This window comes from Neophocaena asiaeorientalis, unplaced genomic scaffold (genome assembly GCF_003031525.2).
Source record: "Neophocaena asiaeorientalis asiaeorientalis breed wild unplaced genomic scaffold, Neophocaena_asiaeorientalis_V1.1 scaffold265, whole genome shotgun sequence".
NCBI lineage: Eukaryota > Metazoa > Chordata > Mammalia > Artiodactyla > Phocoenidae > Neophocaena > Neophocaena asiaeorientalis.
In genome coordinates, this window is record NW_020172172.1 from 1,429,448 (window position 1) to 1,453,008 (window position 23,561).

The 23,561-nt window shown below is 40.1% G+C and overlaps 1 protein-coding gene and 1 pseudogene across 2 annotated transcripts in view; both read left to right on the forward strand.

Annotated features, from left to right (window-relative positions):
* Positions 1-23,561, forward strand: part of OXSR1 (oxidative stress responsive kinase 1) — a 96,202-nt gene that overhangs the window by 23,641 nt on the left and 49,000 nt on the right. The window contains exons 1-3 of one of the 2 annotated variants that reach the window (XM_024756431.1): positions 343-452; positions 5,085-5,221; positions 14,422-14,563. In XM_024756431.1, the coding sequence (XP_024612199.1) occupies positions 5,131-5,221; positions 14,422-14,563 (233 nt within the window). In that variant the 5' untranslated portion in view covers positions 343-452; positions 5,085-5,130. Of the gene's footprint in view, positions 1-342; positions 453-5,084; positions 5,222-14,421; positions 14,564-23,561 lie in introns of those variants that run through there. The other variant, XM_024756423.1, reaches the window with a different exon arrangement.
* Positions 6,855-7,778, forward strand: LOC112407239 (transformer-2 protein homolog alpha pseudogene; annotated as a pseudogene).

The window sequence follows — 23,561 nt, forward strand, 5'->3', positions numbered from 1 at the left end:
TGACTGTAAAACCTGATTTCCCAAGATGGTTCTTTAAGGGCACCTGGAAGTAAAAATACGTGTCCCAGTGGAGGCCTCTGTGGTGCTGTGGCAGGGTGTGATAAATAGTGCATGTTTTTGGTTTCAGAGGTCGCTAGTTTAACGAGTGAAAGGAGTAAGAGTCAGAATGGACTGAGGGAAACCAAGCGGTTTTTTTGGTTTAACCATTCTTGCAGAGGGCAGGCATGAAAATCCCAGAAAGATTGTGACATAGTCTTTGGAATTCCCAGATCTGGATTCAGTAACTTCTAGTGTTGTTTTAGCCTTGCATATAATGAATTACCATGTTTTCTCTTCTTTGTAGAAAGAAATTCAAGCCATGAGTCAGTGCCATCATCCTAATATTGTGTCTTACTACACGTCTTTTGTGGTAAAAGATGAGCTGTGGCTAGTCATGAAGCTACTAAGTGGAGGTGAGTAGAGTACAATGAAATGTCAACTTCCATGGTTTGGAAGATTTATACAAGTGTTTTTCTTGTTTTGGTTTTCATGGACATTTACATTTGAGGAGATACTGAGAATAAAGTATCTAATGATAATAGTGCACAAGCTGAGACAAGTTTCACATGTTGCATTTGTTCGTCATGCCTCTTCAATTACTCTTAATCTAGGATGGTTCCCTCCTACTTCCTCTCTTCCATGAGGCAGACTTACTGAAGGGTCTGGTCTGAAGGGTCTATCTTGTCCCACGTTCTGAATTTTTTTTTTAACATCTTTTTTGGAGTATAATTGCTTTATATTGTTGTATTAGTTGCTGCTGTATAACAAAGTGAAGCAGCTATATGTGTACATATATCCCCATATCCCCTCCCTCTTGCGTCTCCCTACCACACTCCTTATCCCACCCCTCTAGGTGGTCACAAAGCACCGAGCTGATCTCCTTGTGCTATGTGGCTGCTTCTCACTAGCTATCTCTTTTACATTTGGTAGTGTATTTATGTCAATGCCACTCTGTCACTTCGTCCCAGCTTACCTTTCCCCCTCCTCGTGTCCTTAAGTCCACTCTCTGTGTCTGTGTCTTTATTCCTGTCCTGGCCTTAGGTTCTTCAGAACGAGTTTTTTCTTAGATTCCATATATATGTGTTAGCACACGGTATTTGTTTTTCTCTTTCTGACTGACTTCACTTTGTGTGACAGATTCTAGGTCCATCCACCTCACTACAGATACCTCAGTTTCGTCTCTTTTTATGGCTGGGTAATATGTCATTGTTTATATGTGCCACATCTTCTTTATCCATTCATCTGTCGATGGACACTTAGGTTGCTTCCATGTCCTGGCTACTGTAAATAGAGCTGCAATGAACATTGTGGTATATGACTCTTTTTGAGTTATGGTTTTCTCAGGGTATATGCCCAGTAGTGATATTGCTGGGTCATATGGTAGTTCTGTTTTTAGTTTTTTAAGGAACCTCCATACTGTTCTTCATAGTGGCTGTATCAATTTACATTCCCACCAACAGTGTAGGAGGGTTCCCTTTTCTCCACACCCTCTCCAGCATTTGTTTGCAGATTTTTTGATGATGGCCATTCTGACCGGTGTGAGATGATACCTCATTGTAGTTTTTTTTTTTTTTTTTTTTTTATTTTAGCCTCATGTGTTTGTATTTTCTACAGTTTTTTTCCTGTAGTTGATATCTAGTCTCATAGCGTTGTGGTCAGAGAAGATACTTGATATGATTTCAGTTTTCTTAAATTTACCAAGGCTTGATTTGTGACCCAAGATATGATCTATCCTGGAGAATGTTCTGTGCGCACTTGAGAAGAAAGTGTAATCTGCTGGTTTTGGCTGGAATGTCCTATAAATATCAATTAAATCCATCTTGTTTAATGTTTCATTTAAAGCTTGTGTTTCCTTATTTATTTTCATTTTGGTTGATCTGTCCATTGGTGAAAGTGTGGTGTTGAAGTCCCCCACTATTATTGTGTTACTGAGGATTTCCCCTTTTATGGCTGTTAGTATTTGCCTTAAGTATTGAGGTGCTCCTATGTTGGGTGCATAAATATTTACAGTTGTTATATCTTCTTGGATTGATCCCTTGATCATTATAGTTCTTCTAGGTCCTTATTAAATGTTTCTTGTATTTTCTCCATTCTATTTCCAAGATTTTAGATCATCTTTACTGTCATTACTCTGAATTCTTTTTCAGGTAGACTGCCTATTTCCTCTTCATTTGTTTAGTCTGGTGGGTTTTTACCTTGCTCCTTCATCTGCTGTGTATTTCTCTGTCTTCTCATTTTGCTTAACTTACTGTGTTTGGGGTCTCCTTTTTGCAGCCTACAGGTTTGTAGTTCCCGTTGTTTTTGGTGTCTGCCCCCTGCGGGGATGGTTGGTTCAGTGGGTTGTGTAGGCTTCCTGGTGGAGGGGACTAGTGCCTGTGTTCTGGTGGATGAGGCTGGATCTTGTCTTTCTGGTGGGCAGGTCCACGTTTGGTGGTGTGTTTTGGGGTGTCTGTGACCTTATTATGATTTTAGGCAGCCTCTCTGCTAATGGGTGGGGTTGTGTTCCTGTCTTGCTAGTTGTTTGGCATGGGGTGTCCAGCACTGGAGCTTGCTGGTCATTGAGTGGAGCTGGGTCTTAGCATTGAGATGGAGATCTCTGGGAGAGCTCTTGCCGATTGATATTATGTGGGGCTGGGAGGTCTCTGGTCAACCAATGTCCTGAACTCGACTCTCCCACCTCAGAGGCTCAGGCCTGACAGCCAGCCGGACCACCAAGACCCTGTCAGCCACACGGCTTTTGGAAGTCTGAGGTCCTCTGCCAGCGTTCAGTAGGTGTTCTGTACGAGTTGTTCCACACATAGATGTAATTTTGATGTATTTGTGGGGAGGAAGGTGACCTCCATGTCTTACTCCTCCTCTATCTTGAAGGTTTCTCTCTTCACACTATTTAGTTTTGAAGTGTTCCATACTCACAGATCAATCAAGGAAAAGCTTGAGGGCAGATTTAGGGAAATCTTCCATTACTCCTGTTGCTAGAGGATCTACATTTCATGTTTTTTCCTTTGTTCTTAGTCTAGTTTCACTTGCTCATAGAGTACTGCGTGCAGTGGCCTTCTTCCTGGCAATTCAGACAAGGGTTCCTAGCATGAAATGTATCAGGCTGCACCTGATACTTGAGCTTGGCGGGCTGCGTGCAGAAGCTCTACACATGACACCTTGGCTCAGCGGGGCCATGTGCAGAGATGTTGTGCCTGGCCCTGTGAGCTGGAGCCTTGAGCAGCACTAGCAGCACGCAGCTACTCCACATTCTGGATTTAACTGGTTATTTCTTCCTGGTGATGTTTAACCTGATTTATATTCCTCTGTTTCCTACAAATTAAAACAAGACCCTAAGTGTTGTTTGGACAGAATATTTTGTAGGTGATGCTGTGTACTTCATATTGCATCACATCAGGAAGTAGTATTTACTATCTGGTTGTATCCTTAATGGTGATATTAATTTTGATTGCTTAAGATTATGACAGCCAGGCCTCTCCATGGAAAAGTAAGCTTTATTTCCCTTTGCAGCAAGCAAGTAATCTGTGGGATGATACTTTGGCACTGTGAGTATCCAGTTCCCCAGTCTTTTGTCTAATGATTTTTAGCATCCATTAACAATCCTTGCTTGTCTCAATTAGTTTGTCAGGGGTTGCAGAATGGTAATTTTTCCTATTGCGCCCCTTTTTTTTTTTTTTTTACAGTTATAAACTGGCATTCTTCTCTGTAAAGGAACTTTCCCTTATTAACTGGGGCTTTTTGATTAACCTATACTGTAGTTCCTACTGAAAAGGCAGGATAAATGTGTTTTTTTAAGGACCAATTTTCAGAGTAAAAAGTTAGTTTAATAATCACTGCCAGTGATTTTTTTTTTTTCCTTTTTCCCATTGAGTAATGCTTTCATTTTTTGGAGTATCACTATATAGACTCAAGGATTTTTATATATTCAGTGTCTTTCTCAGCCATACTCTATTCTTTTGATGCTCAGGTTATCCAAAATTTTGTCAGTGGGAGTCCCTTCAAGCTTTCTGTTGTGTCCTTTTGACATGAATCCATCAATCTTTGATAACTTCCTTGATTTTTAGTTCAGGATAAAGGTTCACATTTATATTGCTTTTCTCAGAATCAGTGAATATTCTAAGAAGCCCTGATCCTTTTTATGGGGAGTGGTATTTAGAAAGTATAACTTGGATTCTTGGGATGCTCGTTGCTGCTACTTTGTCATTGTTTCTAGTTGAAAGAGCTTGGAAATATATTGTAGCATATTAAAAATAAGTCATAATTTGACAGTTCAAGTTTAATATTACAGACATTGAAAACTTTAAAATTATATTTGAATCTCTTTACTCTTACACAGAAAATCTTGTTTCCCCCATATTAACATAATTAATTACATACTTTATCCTGCACTATTATATTTACAATTATTTCTGCTTTAGTCCTTAGAATAAAGTGTACGTATTGCTGATTGCAAACAGTGGCCCCTTGGTATGTATAGATTGAAGATTTTGTTATGGTTACTGAAACACCCATGCCATGTAGTAAATTAGACATTTTCTTATGGCATGGATTTGAATGATGTGGCAAGATGGAGAGGACAAGTGAGTGATGGAGCTGCCTGACTTTCCCATCACTGTGCGACTTGTTTGCGTATATATTTCATGTGGAAGCATGATCTTCCATTTTGGATTGTAGGGTTACACAAAAGAGAATCCATGTTTATTTGCCATGTCAACACCCTTACTCATTGAGCACCTTACTTACCCTGAGAGCCTTTAAAGGAAAGTCGTAGGCTTTAGAATTAAATTCCAGGTTTTCTACTTAGCAGTTGTGTCACTGGGCAAACTTTTTCAACTCTTTGAACCTATTTTCTTGTTTGTTAAATGGGGATGCCTTTCTGCGTTTCAGGGTATTGGGGAGGAGTAAATGAGATGACTATGCAAAGCATCCCCCACTATGCTGACATGTAATAGGTGCGCAAGAAATTTTAATCATTAATAATAATAATCCCTTGTTATTTGATGCTTTTCAGTGTAGCCAGAATCACCTTTTTGTTTCAATCCCATTAGTGACACACTGGAGAAACTGGATTACTTTGTTAAAGGCCCTGTTCATATGATGATTGGAAGCCTTGCTAACACCAACCACCTTTCAAGATGGTGGTCAAGCATGGTTCTTTCAGTATGGACAGATATGGGAATATTAGGTAATATTGTATCTTTCGTTTTTGATCACCTACAGCATAATTTTCTTTATATGTAATTTACAAAAATGTATAATACACAGTTTTTAATGTTTTGCTAAAAAGTCCTCTGATGAACAGGAATAAGTTGTCTGCTTAATTCTGTTATCCATAGCTGTATGCCGGCCCACCCTTTCTGCTACTCCTAAGCAGAATGCCTTAAAAAAAATTTTTTTTTTAAAGAATCCCCGTTCCTCTCTCAGTGAGTATATGTCCTGATCACAGAAAGGGCAGGATATGTAGCTGAGTGGGATGTCTTTTCAGTGTACCTCTCTGTTCCTCCTGGTCTTAAGTTTCCTGGGATGGTGCCCAATTTTTCTAGCATAGCACTCAGCAGATTTCCTGGTTGATAATTTTCAAATATATTCCAGGCATTAATTCTTTTTATAATTACTTATAATTTTATGAGTCAACTTAATCTTATATCTAAATGTTTACTTTTAAAATATTAAAAATTTTGCATCTTTTTTAAGAAAATGTAATCTTTTGTAGTTATAAAGTAAATACATATTCAAACTGAAGAGATACATTAAGTAATATTTAGAAAACAAAAGATAGAAGTAAGCACAACTTAAAAAAATTTTTTTTAAATAGGAAGAAATTGTCAAGATAGCTCAATTAAAAAGCCTTTCATCAAATGCTTATTGATTACCAGTACACTGGTGAATCAAACCATCAGTTCCTTGCTATTATGGGCCTTATAGCTAATAAGTAAAAGTTATAATTAAGTAATTATAAGGGTGTAGAGTGCCATGAAGAAGTATCAGGTATCATGGGAATAAGTACCAGGAGAACCTAACTTTATTGAGGGAGAATGGCTGTGGCAAGATAGACAGAGACTGCCTTTAGGAGGTGACGTTCTTCAGGGACCTGAAGAATAGGTAATAATTAGCCAGGTGAAATGGGAGGTGGAGGTGGTATCGGGAAGAATGGGAGAAGGAATCCAGAGATAGAGGGAACACTGTACTGAGAGTGACTGGAGGCTGGCTAGAGCAGTGTGGTGTGTCCTGGGAACTGATGGGGGATCACAGCTGGAGCAGAGAGAGTGAGAGGAGGGGACCATTGAGAAGTAGGGGCTCCGTTTGAATAATTTTAAAATGTAAATAGCCAGAGTTAATAGAAGTCTGTTTAGGCTACATTCTTCTGTATTCACTTCCTCAGCCAAAATATTTAAATCAAAAGCATATTTTTGATGTAACAACATTGTACTGATATAGAATTTAATAAGCTCATTAAATGTAAAATGAATTGCAACTGGCAGTCTTAAGCCCATCGACCAAATGGACAACATGGTCAAAATAAGTTTAAGTGTGTCAATATTATAATTATTTTGTAATGCTCCCTTATGACTATAATATTCTTATCTTTTGTTAATTAAATAATTAGAACTCTGATTTTGAGTGTTGGAATTTATTAGTATAGAAAGTTAATCTGTAGAAATTAGAATCACTTTCTATCTAAATAGCTGTTTCTACCGTTTATTAGCACCAAACTGCAATATAAGATTTTTAGAAATCAAAGTAATTAAGAAAGCTTCTGAAGATTTTGCTGGAGCCTGCGACCGAGTGGGAGTGGAGTGGAGCGGCTGTTGTTGCCGACTCTTTCCTCCTTCCCACGGTCCAGTCAGCTGGTTGGTTAGGCCATCGGCCCTCAGGCTGAGACTTGTCTCTTATTTAGTTCTGGGGAGTGCCTGGCCGACATGAGTGATGTAGAGGAGAACAACTTCGAGGGCAGAGAGTCTCACTCTCAGTCAAAATCTCCAGCGGGAACTCCTGCTCATGTAAAATTGGAGAGCAGGTCAGGATCTCGTAGTCCATCAAGAGTTTCCAAACACTTTGAATCCCATTCTCGATCAAGATCAAAATCCAGGTCGAGGTCAAGGAGGCATTCTCATAGACGTTACACTTGATCCAGATCCCATTCTCACTCTCATAGGAGACGACCTCGAAGTAGGTCCTATACACCAGAATACCAGCGTCGAAGGAGCCAAAGTCATTCTCCAGTGTTTAACCGGAGAAGATACACAGGCAGCAGGGCAAATCCAGATCCCAACACTTGTCTAGGAGTGTTTGGCCTCAGTTTGTACACAACAGAGAGAGATCTTTGCGAAGTATTTTCTCGATATGGACCATTGAGTGGTGTCAATGTGGTTTATGACCAGCGAACTGGACGATCACGAGGGTTTGCTTTTGTTTATTTCGAGAGAATAGATGACTCAAAGGAGGCTATGGAAGGTGCAAATGGAATGGAGCTGGACAGTAGAAGAATTCGTGTAGATTATTCTATCACCAAGAGAGCTCACACACCTACACGAGACATATACATGGGCAGACCAGCTCATAGTGGTGGAGGTGGAAGAGGTGGCAGACGTCGAGATTCTAACCGTAATAGAGGATATGATCGTGGGTACGGCAGATATGAAGACTGTGATTACCAGTACAGAAGAAGATCACCTTCTCCGTACCATAGTCAATACAGATCACGATCAAGATCTCGTTCCTACAGCCCAAGACACTATTGATAAACAGAGTAGTTGCAGTTGAGGACATCTTTTTCTCTTTCTCTTTTTTTGTTTAATTCTGGATTTCCCCAAGCTTCTGATCCTTCCTACTCCTTAAAAAGAACCCTTAAAAAAATCTTTGGTTTATTTAGCTTCTACACTTTGTCAATTGTATTGCTGTTTTCTACCCCTTTTATTATATTCTTAAAGATGTAATTGTTGTCATTTTGGGTAGTTGAACATCTTGAGTAAAAAAGGAAACCCCAGTGTTATGCTTTTGTAAATGGTTTTTTGCTTTTACAGAAGATTAACTCCTGCCTAATCAAATGAGGAAAGAAATGGTCTTTTTAAAGCTTCTTTTGTGTTAGATATTGTATTAGACATTGTATTAGAGAGCTGCATTTACTACAGACTCCTTTTTAAACTTTCTTTTGGGGAAGTTAGTAACATATAAAGTAGTTCAGTCATGTCAGGTTTGTCTGGGGTGGCGTGGAGCAATCACATAGTTGAGTGTAGAAAGTTTGAAGCTATAGAAGAAAACACTTGGTCATTTCTTTTGAAGAATGGAATTTTTGAACCCTAAAAATTATGTCGTTTTTTAGAGATGAAAACCTTGTGGACTCCTACAAAACATGTTGTATTTAAAATACATTTGTTAAAACTTCAAAATGTTAAGTGTGATTTTTGTGTTGAAATTATTGAAGTTTAATCAGTGCAGGACAAGCCTTATTATTTAGAGCAGTTGTATGCTTTGATGTTAGAAATTTTGGTATTGGGAAAATGGTTTAAGCAGGCTATTGTATAGAGTCCTTAGAAATAGTGAGGGGAAGGGTAGTCTCCTTTCAAATAAAAGTTAATTTCTTTGGGAAAAAAAATAAGAAAGCTTCTAAAAGGAAAAGTTGAAGGGACTTCCCTGGTGCCGTAGTGGTTAAGAACCCGCCTGCCAATGCAGGGGACACAGGTTCGAGCCCTGGTCCGGGAAGATCCCACATCCTGTGGAGCAACTAAGCCCGTGTGCCACAGCTACGGAGCCTATGCTCTAGAACCCGCGAGCCCCAGGTACTGAGCCTGCGTGCCACAACTACTGAAGCCGGTGTGCCTACAGCCCATGTTCTGCAACAAGAGAAGCCACTGCAATGGGAAGCCTGTGCACCGCAATGAAGAGTAGCCCCCACTCGCCACAACTAGAGAAAGCCCACGTGCAGCAATGAAGACCCAACGCAGCCAAAAATAAATAAATAAATAAATTTATATGAAAAAACGTCGTTCCTAACAAATATTTAAAAAAAGGAAGGGGGGCTTCCCTGGGGCGCAGTGGTTAAAAATCTGCCTGCCAACACAGGGGACAGTGGTTCGAGCCCTCGCTGGGGAAGATCCCACATGCCTTGGAGCAACTAAGCCTGTGCACCACAACTACTGAAGTCCACGCTCCTATAGCCCATGCTCTGCAACAAGAGAAGCTGCTGCAATGAGAAGCCTGCGCACTGCAACGAAGAGTAGACTCTGCTCGCCACAACTAGAGAAAGCCCATGCGCAGCAGCGAAGACCCGACGCAGCCAAAAATAAAATAAATTTATGAAAAGAAAAAGTTAAGTCTTAAAAAAAAAGATGAAGTACCTGTAGGACTGAAAGGGACGAACTATAGAAATGCAGAAATCTAATTTAATTCACTGTGTTAGGGAATTATTTTGTGGTTTAAGGATGCTTTGTCATCTTCTAAGAGATAAAAGGCATGGGACTTCCTTGACCCTGAGCAGGACCCAGGTAAAAAATACCTGTTATTAAGAGTGACCAGGGCTTCCCTGGTGGTGCAGTGGTTGAGAGTCCGCCTGCCGATGCAGGGGACACGGGTTCGTGCCCCGGTCCTGGAAGATCCCACATGCCGCGGAGTGGCTGGGCCCGTGAGCCATGCATGGCTGCTGAGCCTGCGCGTCCGGAGCCTGTGCTCCGCAACGGGAGAGGCCACAACAGTGAGAGAGGCCCGCGTACCGCAAAAAAAAAAAAAAAAAAAAAAGTGACCAGCTTTGGATGGTCAAGCAATAATGGAGGGTGTTTCTGTTAATCTGAATTCAGATGGAATACTCAGACTAAGCAAATTGTGGTCCCTTTGAAAACTTATATGGCTTAGGAAGACACAAGCAACACCCAGTGGCTAAAGATTGGTTAAAACTTCTTGGTAAAAATACCTAACTAAAATGAGTGAGTTAATTCTGGACTCAAGAGTGTTTTTTCATAAAAATAAACTGTGCAAATGAACATGTTGACTGAGTAATTTGATTGAGCTACAATTATCAGATTTAACAAGAGTCATTAACCAGCAGCTGCTTCACCACTTTTTCAATTTTTTTTTAATATTTAGTAATGATTTTCTTGGACAGTTAAAGTTTTGCATTGCTTTTTTTTTTTGCGGTACGGGGGCCTCTCACTGCTGCGGCCCCTCCCGTTGCCGAGCACAGGCTCCGGACGCGCAGGCTCAGCGGCCACGGCTCACGGGCCCAGCCGCGGGGCATGTGGGATCTTCCCGGACCGCGGCACGGACCCGTGTACCCTGCATCGGCAGGCAGACTCTCAACCACTGCGCCACCGTGGAAGCCCTGCATTGCTTTTTAAATGTTCTGTGCCATAGACTATGAAGGCAGACATGAAATGGTTTGGGGGAATAGATAATCTACCTACATTTAAATTTTTTGCTTTGTTATGAAATTTGTACCAAACCCCTCTTGTTTTCCATTATTTAATTTACTTGCTTTTACTCTAAGAAATTCTTGGGTTTCAGTGGACAGTGTTCATCAAGTAGCCTAGGTTGTTAAAATGCAACTTCTTGGGCCCTACCTCAGATCTCTTGAATGACAGTCTGTAGGGTCTGGGAATCTGCATTTTTAACTAGTTTGCCAACTAATTTCATGCATTAAAGTTCAAGAACAGATTATCCCTGTAGAATATTTCTTCCAGATTGTGCCTAAGGACATAATATGGTATATGCTGATATAGCCTTCCCTCATTGTTCCTTCTTTTCATTAGATATTAATTTGAATCATCCAGTGATAAATCTGCAGTTTTCTTTTGCTTAGAATATTTTACTTTCACCTTTCTCTGAGTTGATATAAAGAATTCTGTGTACTTTTGATGTTTGAGGAGGGAGAATTATAGGCACCATCATCATGTTAGACACTGCAAGATGCTGAGGAAATCATATGGAAAAGAAGTGGGGACCTTCCAGGACCAGTATTTGTCAGTTAAGGAGGAGGGTCTTAGTGGCGTGATCATCCCTCCACCTATAAAAATCATATTGTTGGGAGGGAGACTAAAACTGAAAAGACAAGTTATCCCAGGGAAGAGGGGGCTTCCTATCCAGCCTTGTTTGGTATATCTGTTCTGGACATTGTCTGGGGGTGTGCACTGCTTTAATTTCCCTGTTGATCATTGGATGATGTGAAATCAGTTAAAATTTTCTAAGACTTTGAAAAGGAGTTCCTGCTTCAAACTCTTTAAAAATACAGATCTAATAACTTTGGTGTGCCCTAGGGTCTTTGTTACTCCATTTCTTTGATCTTCCAGATTAGAAGTTCCCTGAAAGTCAGCAGTCACATGTTTCTTGACATATTCTGTGGCACCTAGTTCTAGATCGCGTATAATATGACTTAATTGTTGAATGAATAAATTGTGTTTTTAATTCCTAGTAGGGGTTTCTCCCTTTGCGCTCCTTATTTTAGATATTCTTTATATTACAAACATTTAACTCAGCTGGGATTTATACATATGTCTTCTTACCGAGCAGTTCTTATATGGCCTGGATTTCTCAGAAGAATGAAATACATGCCTGTTGGTATAGTCACTTTGCTTTTTGGGAGTTGATGTGTGATTGGTTAAACTAAACAGAACAAAACTTCTTCCTTAGGCCCCCTCTTTGTGAACCAGTCTTGTGAATCCCAGCAATAAAGAGGGGAAAGTGTTAGAAAAAGTTACCTAGAATCTGAAGCCTCCCTGGTTCTTTGTCTACAGAGAGTAAACTGCCCATCTCCTGCTGGAGGTGGGGTGTGGTCGTGGCCTGGCTTCCAGGATAGGGAGGAGGGATCTGGGAATCTTATTCTGCCTTATATGAACTTTCAACCAGTTTTCCTGTGTTCAACCCTTTCCTTCAGTCCCCCCTTACTTTCCCTTATGTGGTCTTTGGTGTTTGTATTCTGAGCCTTTCTGGAGCTCTAGGATAGGGAATCTACTTTTTCCTAATTGATATACCTCCTGTGCAGGCACTGAAGTTACAGATTTTTCCACTCTGCATAATCAGTTACGTTTTTCTGCTTTCTCTCTTCTAGAAAATTAGTGCTATATCTCTTCTGTTATCTTCTTTCTTGCTTTCTTTTTTATTCTGGGTTTATGCCCTTGTTATCAAGCTTATCAAGTTAGTGGATTTCACATGGGAGCTAAAGTAAACATGTGTTCCATTCTCTAATGTTTTCGAGGATTCCATCTAGACCACTTCTTTCCATCTGTTTGGAAGTACATTTTTTTCTTTTTAAGTGTGTGCAATGAAAAGCATCCACCAGGACATGTTTTCAACAGAAGCATTTGCCAAGAAATGGGCATCCAGTCTTTTCAGTGCAGTTTATGTTATGTTTCAGATTTCTTGGCACAGTTTTTAATACTAGAGATTGTTTTGCTTTGGTTCTGTGATCTTTATGGGCCATTGTACTGCCAGAAATCTTACCGATCTCTAGCAAACTTTTTTTTAATAATCATCAGTTATGGTAGACAGCATTCTGTGACTTTAGTTACTATATGGGTGTCTTTTCCCTCCCTCTCTCTGATTTTTAGGAGGAGCATTATTTCCCATCCTGGGAAGAATGGGATTGATAATACATCTGGGCTGTTATTTTAACAGAACTGCCATTTTTATTCTTTTCATATTTTTCTTTGCCTTACCTGTTTTATTTCTATTACTTATTAACCTGAAACATAATTTTAACCCTTAAATTAGTTTGCATACACATGTGATATTTACTTTCCAAGTTTTCTTCTGTAATTTGACCTGCGTTTCAACTGTGTTTTATATCTTTATTTATACAATGTTGCATTCTCTAATCTGATGTTGGAGGCCTAGATTGGTTTGTTATATCTTATACTAAAGTGTTATTGATGGGTATGGTTTACTTAGGGATTCTTCAGAGGTGATTAAACATCATCTATTACCAGCCAGGAGATGGAAGCAACCTAAGTGTCCATCATCGGATGAATGGATAAAGAAGATGTGGCACATATATACAATGGAATATTACTCAGCCATAAAAAGAAACGAAATTGAGCTATTTGTAATGAGGTGGATAGACCTAGAGTCTGTCATACAGAGTGAAGTAAGTCAGAAACGCATGCAGAATGTTTTTAGTTGTGGCATGCAGACCCTTAGTTGTGGTATGCGGGCTTCTTAGTTGTGGCATGCAAACTCCTAGTTGCAGCATGCATGCGGGATCTAGTTCCCAGACCAGGGATCGAACCCGGGCCCTCTGCACTGGGAGCTCAGGGTCTCAGCCACTGGACCACCAGATAAGTCCCAAAGTTTGGTTTTGACAAGTTTAATTATGATATGTCTTAGTGTGGATTTCTTCATGTCTATCCTGTTTGGGGTTCCTAACCTTCTTGAATCTATAAGTTTTTGTCTTCACCAGTTTTGGGAAGTTTTCAGCCATTATTTCTTTGAATACCTTTGCAAGCTATTTTCCCTCATCTTCTTCTGGGACTCTAATGATGGAAATGTTAGATCTTTTGTTATTGTACCATATTGTACCATAATCCCTGAGGTTCAGTTTTCAGCCTATTTTTACTCTGTTCAGATTGAGTAAATTTTCTTGATTTGTTTTCAGGTTTGCTGATTCTATCCTCTGTCCTCTCCATTCTACTCTGGAACCCATTCCTTGAGCTTTTTATTTCAGGTAGTGTAGGTTTTCAGTTATATAATTTTTATTTGGTTCTTTTTTATAGCTTTTTTTTTTTGCTGATATTTTCTGTTTTTCATTTGTTTTGAGAATTCCAAATTGTATGTTAGAAGCATTTTCATGATGGCTGCTTTAAAATTCTTGTCAAATAATTCCAAAACCTGATTCATCTTTGTGTTGACATCTTTTTTTTTTTTTTTTTTTTTTTTTTGCGGTACGCGGGCCTCTCACTGTTGTGGCCTCTCCCATTGCGGAGCAACAGGCTCTGGACGTACAGGTTCAGCGGCCATGGCTCATGGGCGCAGCCGCTCCGCGGCATGTGGAATCTTCCTGCATCGGGGCACGAACCCGTGTCCCCTGCATCGGCAGGTGGACTCTCAACCACCGCACCACCAGGGAAGCCCATGTTGACATCATTTAGTTGTCTAAAAAATATACAGAAAAGGGAAAAAAAATCCTCTATTACCTTTTTCAGATTCTCATTAGAAGTCTAAAAAAGATGCTGGTGTAACACTACTCTTTGGATATTAGCGGGCTGCTTTCTGTTTTAGAGTGGAATCGAAAATAAATTATTACTTTAAACTTCTGTATATCCTTATATTTACTATTTTTTCCTTTCTTTCCTACACAGCTAAGTTTATGAAAAGGTTTACATGTGTTTTGATTTAAAAATGGCTCTGAATTATATTGAATGAGTTAAAAAAATCATGGAAAACTGTGTTTTCTCTTTTCAGGTTCTGTTCTGGATATTATTAAGCACATTGTGGCAAAGGGGGAACATAAAAGTGGAGTCCTAGATGAAGCTACCATTGCTACAATACTCAGAGAAGTGCTGGAGGGGTTGGAATACTTGCATAAAAATGGACAGATTCACAGGTATGTAGAAGACAACAGTCTTCTCTTTTGGATAAGTGCAGTGATAGTTGTGCTGTATCATTTCATGGAGGCTATTCCCCATTCTTTTGCACAGTTAATCATAATCTCTGAGTGTTAGCAGGGTTCTTTGTATTACTAGTTGCAGTACATAGTGGTTACACAGCTAGTAAGCATTTAAAAGTAACAAGTACTTTAGTCAAATTGGAAACTCCAGAAACAGGAGAAATTCCTAATTTCCTATGGGAGTCAATCATTGCAATCACTGATAACATTTTGGAGTATTCTTTTCCAGTTTATTTTATATGCTAACAGATATTTAAAACAAAACTGTATGTATAATTTTGTCTCTTTTTTGTTTCCTTTATGTTATATCTTGACTATTTTCTCAAATTATTAAAAGCTTTTATAAAATCACTTTTTAAAATTAAAAAATTTTTTTAAATAAAATGACATTTGAAAACCTGTGTAACATTTTATGGTTCAAGTATTTCTGGCTAATTATATCTATTCAGTCCCTGCGTACAGATAACAATTGTTACCTGTACAAATGGTGGTAGATTCTGTGTTAGTACAAATTTGTTTAGTCCCTGGATTTGGTTTTCCTTCATTTGAAGATATATTTATTTCCCCATCGTTTCTGAAGGGTAGTTTCCCTGGGTATAACAATTTGTAGTTGACAGTTCTTTTCTTTCAGCACCTGAAAGATGCTGTGGTACTTAATTGGGGCCTTCATGGTTTCAGATGAGAAATTTGTCATGTGAATTGGTGTTCTTAGGCAATATGTTGCTTTTCTCTGGCTACTTTCAAGGCTGTTTCTTCGTGGGACTTCCCTGGGGGTCCAGTGGTTAAGACTCTGCACTCTAAATGCAGGGGGCACAGGTTCAATCCCTGGTCGGGGAACTAAGATCCCATATGTCACAATGTTGACATCATTTAGTTGTCTTTTCTTTTTGAAGTTTTTCCTGGTTCTTGGTATGTTGAATGATTTTTTAAAAAAATTTTATCATGGATGTTTTGGATGTTATGTTAGGAGACTCTTGATCCTATTAAAATAATAATATAGTGATGTAATATATTTTAGCAGGCAATTGCCCTGATTTTTTAGAGCCCTTGCAGTGTTGTTCTGGTTTGTTTTGTTCCTGTGGCACTGCTGGGGCTCTCTTCTCGATCCCTGCTGATACCACCCATTGGAGTAGAGTGCCCTTCCCCAGGCCTGGTGCTGCTAGCTGGAAGGTGGGAGATAGTGGCTGTGCTTGTGGGTCTGTGAGCACTTCTTGGGCTCACCTTGTGGGCCAGGCCACCTGGTCGCAATTGGGCTCCCACTCATTCTGTGGTATTGCCTGTGGACATGAAAGGCACTTTTCTGGGCCACCTTTTGCTACTGAGTGGGGAGTTGGGAGACACTGGGTCTGGGTCATCCTTTGCCACTGTGTAGAGCAGCGATCCTCAAACTTTTTAGCACCAGGGACTGGTTTCATGGGAGACAATTTTTCCACACACTGGGGTGGGGGTGGGGGAATGGTTTAGAACAGGCCACGGCCCAGTAATGGTCTGCGGCCCTAGGGAATGGGGACCCCTGGTGTAGAGGACCAAGAGGTGCCAGACCTGGGTCACTTTCTGCTGCTGGGTGGAAGAATGGGCGATATTGGCTGGGGCTGTCGGTGGTGCTGGTGTAAGCAGCATGGGCCTAACTGCTGCACTAGATGTGGATTGGGCAATGGAGTTTCCTGTCTGGTCTTCATTGGCCCCTCTGGTTCTGGCCTAGTCGGTCAGCCTTCCATTCCAGCTGTGTAGTCAGGGATGGAGTCCCTGCTAGGTCTGAGCTGTGCTGCCCCTTTCCTGATCCTTTGGCCACAGAGAGCAGGCTCAGAACTACTACTACTTTTTTTTTTTTTTTGGTCTATGCCTATTGACAGTTCTGGGTTGCAAGACTATAATACCCAGTCCAGGATATATGAGATTGAAAGAAAACTCAGGGAAGTGGTATAGTGCTATGTGAAAGTGGACTTGGATTAGTTGTAAATGTGTAGAGCAAACTCTAGGGCAGCCACTAAAAAAGGAAAAAAAAAAAGAATTAATATGCTAAGAGAGAAGAGAAAAATAGAATCATATAAAGTGCTCAATTAAAACCAAAGAAAGCTGAAAAAGAATGGAAGAACACAACAAGATAAAACATTTAAAATCACCTACTTTTAACGAACTACAAAAATAAGAACAGACTGAGCCCAGAGTTAGCAGAAGGAAGTTAAATAAAAACATTACAGTAGAAATATATGAAATACAGACTAAAAATACAGTTGAAAAGATCAATGAAACCAGTTTTTAAGAACTGGTTTCTTAAAAAGATAAATAGACAAATTGTTAGCTAGACTCACCAAGAGAAAAAGAGAGAGGACTCAAATAAATTAAATTCAGAAATGAAAGAGGAGACATTACAGCTGATACCACAGAAGTATAAGGGATCATAAGAGACTACTATGAACAATTATATGCCAACAAATTGTACAACCTAGAAGAAATGGATAAATTCCTAGAAACATACAATCTACCAAGACTGAATCATGAAGAAATAGAAAATCTAAATGGACCAATTACTACTAAGGAGATCAATTCAATAATCAAAAACCTCCCAACAAAAATCCAGGACTGATGGCTTCACTGGTGAATTTTACTAAATATTTAAAGAGGAACTTATAATAATCCTTCTCAAACTCTTCCAAAAACTAGAAGAGGAGGAAACATTACAAACTCATTTTACAAGGCCAGCATTACCCTGATACCAAAGCCAGACAAGGACACTACAAGAAAAGAAAATTACAGGCCAATATCCTTGATAAACATATATGCAGAGATCTTCAACAAAATGTTAGCAAACAAAATTCAACAGTATGTTAAGAGGATCATACAGCATGATTAAGTGGGATTTATTCCAGGGATGCAAGGGGGGTCCAACATCTGCAAATCAATCACTATGATACACCACTTTAACAAAATGAACGATAAAATCATGGTCATCTCAATAAATGCAGAAAAAGCTTTTTGACAAAATTCAACATCCTTTCATAATGAAAACTTTTGACAAACTGGGTGTAGAGGGTGTAACATAATAAAGGCCATTTATGATAAGTCCACAACAAACATCATACAAAAAATGATACTGACCTCTATCTTATACCATACAGAGGAATCAACTCAAAATGGATTAAAGACATGAACTTAGGACCTGAAAGTATAAAAACTCCTAGAAGAGGGCTTCCCTGGTGGCTCAGTGGTTGAGAGTCCGCCTGCCGATGGAGGGGACACGGGTTCGTGCCTCGGTCCGGGAAGATCCCACATGCCGTGGAGTGGCTGGGCCGGTGAGCCAAGGCCGCTAGCCTGCGCGTCCAGAGCCTGTGCTCCGCAACGGGAGAGGCCACAACAGTGAGAGGCCTGCGTACCGAAAAAAAAAAAAAAACCTCCTAGAAGAAAACATATCCTTGAAATTGGTCTTGGCAATGATTTTTTGGATTTGACACCAATCGCAAAGGCAACAAAAGCAAAAACTTTAAAAATTAGACCACATCAAACTAAAAAGCTTCTGCACAGCAAAGGAAACCATCAAAAAAGTAAAAAGGCAACCTACTAAATAGGAGTAAATATTCGCACATCACATGTCTGATAAGGGGATAACATCCCCCAAATAGGAGGAACTCATACAATTCAGAGGCAAAAAAATAAAAACAACCCAATTTAAAAAATGGGAAAAGGACCTGAATAGACATTTTTCCAAGGAACACATATAAGTAGCCAACAGATACATGTGTAAAAGGTGATCAATATCACTAACCATTGGGGAAATGCAAATCAAAACGACAATGAAATATCATCTCACACCTGTTAGGATGTCTGTTATCAAAAAAACAAGATACCAGGCAATTCCCTGGTGGTCAAGTGGTCAGGACTCCGTGCTTTCACTGCCAAGGGCCAGGGTTCAGTCTCTGGCCAGGGAACTAAAATCGCACAAGCCATGTGGTGCAGCCAAAAAACAAAACAAAAAGACAAGATATCAGATGCTGGCAAGGATATGGAGAAAGGGAACCCTTGTGTACTGATGTTAGGAGTGTAAACTGGTACAGCCACTGTGGAAACAGTATGGAGGTTCCTCAAGAAATTAAAAATAGAATTACAGGGAGACTTCCCTGGTGGTCCAGTGGTTAAGACTCCGCACTTCCAATGCAGGGGGCACAGGTTTGATCCCTGGTCTGGCAGCTAGGATCCCACAAGTCGTGTGGCGCAGCCAAAAAAAAAGAATTACAATAAGATCCAGAAATCGCATTGCTGGGTATATGTCCAAAAGAAATGAAGTCATTATCTCAAAGATATCTGTACTCCCATATTCAGCATTATTCACAATAGCCAAGATATGGAAACAACCTAAGTGTGTGTCATGGATGAATGGATAAAGAAATTGTGATACACACACACACACACACACACACACACACACACACACATACAATGGACTTTATTCATCCATGAAAAGGAGGAAGGCCTGTCATTTGTGACAACATGGATGAACTTGGAGGGCATGTTATGCTAAGTGAATTAAGCCAGACAGAGAAAGACAAATACTGCATGGTATCACTTAATATGTGGGGTCTTAAAACACACACACACACACACACACACACACACACACACACACACACACAGTTAAATTCCTTGAAATAGAGAGTAGAAAAGTGGTTGCCAGGGGCTGAGTGGGTGAGGGAAACAGGGAGAGGTTGGTACAAACTTTCAGTTATAAGATGAATAAGGTCTGAGGATTTCATGTATATCATGTTGACTATAGTGGATAACACTGTATCATATTATTGCAGTTTGCTAAGAGAGGAGGATTTAAATGTTCTCAATAAAAAAGTAAATATGTGAGGTGATAAATGTGTTAATTAACTCTATGGAGTTAATCCTTTCCCAGTGTATATGTGTACCAAACCATCACATTGTACACTTTAAATATCTTACAGCTTTATTTATATCTTAAAAATTTATTTATCTTACAATATATCTTATTTATTTATATCTTATAATTTTATACCTCAGTTAAAAAAAAATCACCTACTTAACCCTAATCCATCAGCAAACAGACAAGCAAAGGCCCAGAAAAGTAACTGATCAAAGATCAGACGACTACCAATTTGTAAAACTGAGGTTTTAAGGAGTAATCAGAATATGGAGGAAAAAAACAAGGTATTCCCTCCCCCTACACACAAACTTTTGATTAGATTACCCTGAGAGTAGAAGCATTTTAAAGAAAATCAGCGTATAGTAAGTGAAATCACTCATCTATAGAAGCATCTCATTCTAGGAAAAATGAATAATTCTTTCCAGTTGTTTAAGTTTTCCCACCTGCTTAAGTCTTACAAAAGAAACAAACTTTTTTTAATTAATTAATTTTTATTTTCGGCTGTGTTGGGTCTTCCTTGCTGCGCACGGGCTTTCTCTAGTTGTGGTGAGTGGGGGCTACTCTTTGTTGCGGCACATGGGCTTCTCATTGCAGTGGCTTCTTTTTATTTTTAATTTAATTTATTTTATTTATTTTAGTTTTGGCTGCATTGGGTCTTCTTTGCTGTGCGTGGGCTTTTCTCTGGTTGCAGTGAGCTGGAGCTACTCTTTGTTGCGGTGCATGGGCTTCTCATTGCGGTGGCTTCTCTTGTTGCAGAGCACGGGCTCTAGGCACGCAGGCTTCAGTAGTTCTGGCACAGGGGCTCAGTAGTTGTGGCTTGCAGGCTCTAGAGTGCAGGCTCAGTAGCTCAGTAGTTGTGGTGCATGGGCTTATTTGCTCTGCGGCATGTGGGATCTTCCCAGACCAGGGCTCAAACCCGTGTCCCCTGCATTGGCAGGCGGATTCTTAACCGCTGTGCCACCAGGGAGTGGTAGCTTCTCTTGTTGTGGAGCATGGGCTCCAGATATGCAGGCTTCAGTAGTTGTGGCACGCGGGCTCAGTAGTTGTGGCTCGCGGGCTCTAGAGCACAGGCTCAGTAGTTGTGAGGGCTCAAACCCGTGTCTCCTGCATTGGCAGGTGGATTCTTCACCACTGCGCCACCAGGGAAACCCCAAACTTTCTTTTTATGAGGATAAAAGAGAGTAACTGATTCTAAGGAATAACATGTAAACTAGAAATCTTGGAAACACTGAAAGTATATTCTTAAGACAATAGTATTTTTCATCTAAAATTGTACCTAATCAGTTGTTTTGTACCTAGTTAAAATAATGTGTTAACAAATGACTGAAAAAGGGGTATGACCAAAGGGTAAATGTTTAGGAATTTATTTCCCACACTGTCAAGGGAAAAGGTGCCCTGAAAAACAGGATTCCTGTCCTCTGAATGGTGATAACCCTGTGTATACATACCTTGATACTAGCAATGAACATAATTCAGTTAATACCTCAGTTCTGATTCCATGTTCATCAAGTAATCTTCTAGAAAGACATATGCCGTAGACTGCTAATTGGCCCCTAATATGTCTCCCCTTGTTTTAGAATTAAAAGAAAAAAGACATTTTTTACTGGGCACATGAACATCCAGAGGAAAGGCAGCATTTCATAGCCTCCTATGCAGGCCAGATTTGACTGTGTGATTTAGTTTCTAGCCACTGTGATGAAAACAATAGTGTTCCCTTAACAGGTTTTATCAGTCCCAGCACCACTGACTTTTGGGCTGGGCAATTCTTTGTTTCAGGGGCTATCCTGTGCATTATAGAATGGATCTAGCAGCATATCCGGCTTCTACCTATTACATGCCAGTAGCAGACACGTACACACCGACCCCAGTGCCCATTGCGACAACCTAAAATATCTCTAGACATTGCCAAATACGCTGAGAACCACTGCTCACAGAAAGTGACATAACCTCTTTATGCCCTTTCCTTCCTTCCATTGAAATGTGGATGTGGTAGTAAGGCATCTTGGACTGTGCAGCGAGAACTTAGAGATGGTAGAGCAATAAAATATGAGGAACCTGAATCACCAACTCTGTGGAGTTACCATGCTGAACTGATGTCACTCATGCCCAGACTGTCATGTGAGAGGAAAAAAAATTTATTTTACCACCATATAGATCATCAGTGATTGACAGACTCTGGCCCACAGGATGAATGCAGCCTGATGCCTGTTTTTTGTTTGTTTTTTTGTTTGGGTTTCTTTTTTAAAATACAGCCATGCACATTTTAGCACTACAGAGAAAAAGTAGTGGTGACAGATATCATCTGCCCCACAAACCCTATTTACTATCTGGCCCTTTAAGATAATGTTGACCCCTGGTGTAGATAATAATGACAGCTAGCATTCACTGCAACTTGTGTGCTAAATACTTTTTTTTTTTTTTTTTTAGTATTTATTTTTTGGCTGCACTGGGCCTTAGTTGCAGCATGTGAACTCTTAGTTGCAGCATATGGGGTCTAGTTCCCTGACCAGGGATCGAACCCGGGCCCCCTGCATTGGGAGCATGGAGTCTTAGACACTGGACCACCAGGGAAATCCCTAAATACTTTTCTAAGTGTATTTTCTACCTTAACCTGATTTAATCTTCACAATTATTTTATGAGTTGGTACTATTATTTTTTAATTAATTAATTAATTTTTGGCTGCGTTGGGTCTTCATTGCTGCGCATGGGCTTTCTCTCTAGTTGCGGTGAGCAAGGCCTACTCTTTGTTGCCGTGTGCCTACTTCTTGCTGTGGTGGCTCCTCTTTGTGTGGACCACAGGTTCTAGGCACGTGGGCTTCAGTAGTTGTGGCACACAGGTTCAGTAGCTGTGGCACACGGGCTTAGTTGCTCCGTGGCACGTGGGATCCTCCTGGACCAGAGCTCGAACCCATGTCCCCTGCATTGGCAGGTGGATTCTTAACCACTGCGCCACCAGGGAAGCCCCTGGTACTATTATTATTCCTATTTTACAGATGACGAAACCAAGGCAAAGAGAGTTAAGTAACTTGCCAAAGGTCACCCAGCTAGTGACAGAGCTGGGATCTGAATTTAGCAGTCTACTTCCAAAGTCTTCTAGGAAATATTGTGCTAATCAGTGATGCTGGGCATACATATCATGCTGGGTTTAAATATCAATTATAGTTTTTAGTTACTAACTCAATAGAATTTAGATCTGCCACTGAATTATTATTCTTTAAATATGCAATTGTTGTCTTATTTGATATATCCGTATCTTTATTTTTAAAAGTCAAAGTCCTCACTTTAGAACATGGATAGAAGTATGTTCTTTTCCCTAAACCTTTACATACTCAGACTTTATATAGTCAATAGTAAAATTAACCCAAAATACACACTGAAATACACGTTAAGTCCACTGTTTTTTTTTTCTTTTTCTTTTTTGCAGTACGCAGGCCTCTCACTGTTGTGGCCTCTCCCGTTGTGGAGCACAGGCTCCGGACGCGCAGGTTCAGCGGCCATGGCTCACGGGCCTAGCCGCTCCGCGGCATGTGGGATCTTCCCGGACCGGGGCACGAACCCGTGTCCCCTGCATTGGCAGGCAGACTCTCAACCACTGCACCACCAGGGAAGCCCCACTGTCTTTTTTAGAAAGCAATCAAATTGACTTACATCAAGTTCAGGCACAAATTCAATCTGTGCTCAATTGTGTATGACTGTAACATCTACTTTGTTAAATCTGTCAGCTCTCATTTAGCTAAATGAGTAAAAGGGACAAAAAAATATTGAAAGAAATAGTGACCTAAAACTTCCAAATTTGAGGAAAAACATTAATCTACAAATTTAAGAAGCTTAACGAACCACAGTTAAGATAAATAACAAAGAGATCTATACCTAGACACATCATAGTCACACTATTGAAACCTAAACACAAAGAGAATATCTTGAAGGCAGCAAGAGAAAAACAACTTATCATGTAGGGGGAGTGCTATAGACTGAATGTTTGTGTCCCCTCAGAATTCATATGTTGAAACCTAATCCTCAATGTGGTGGTATTTGTAGGTGGAGCCTTTGGG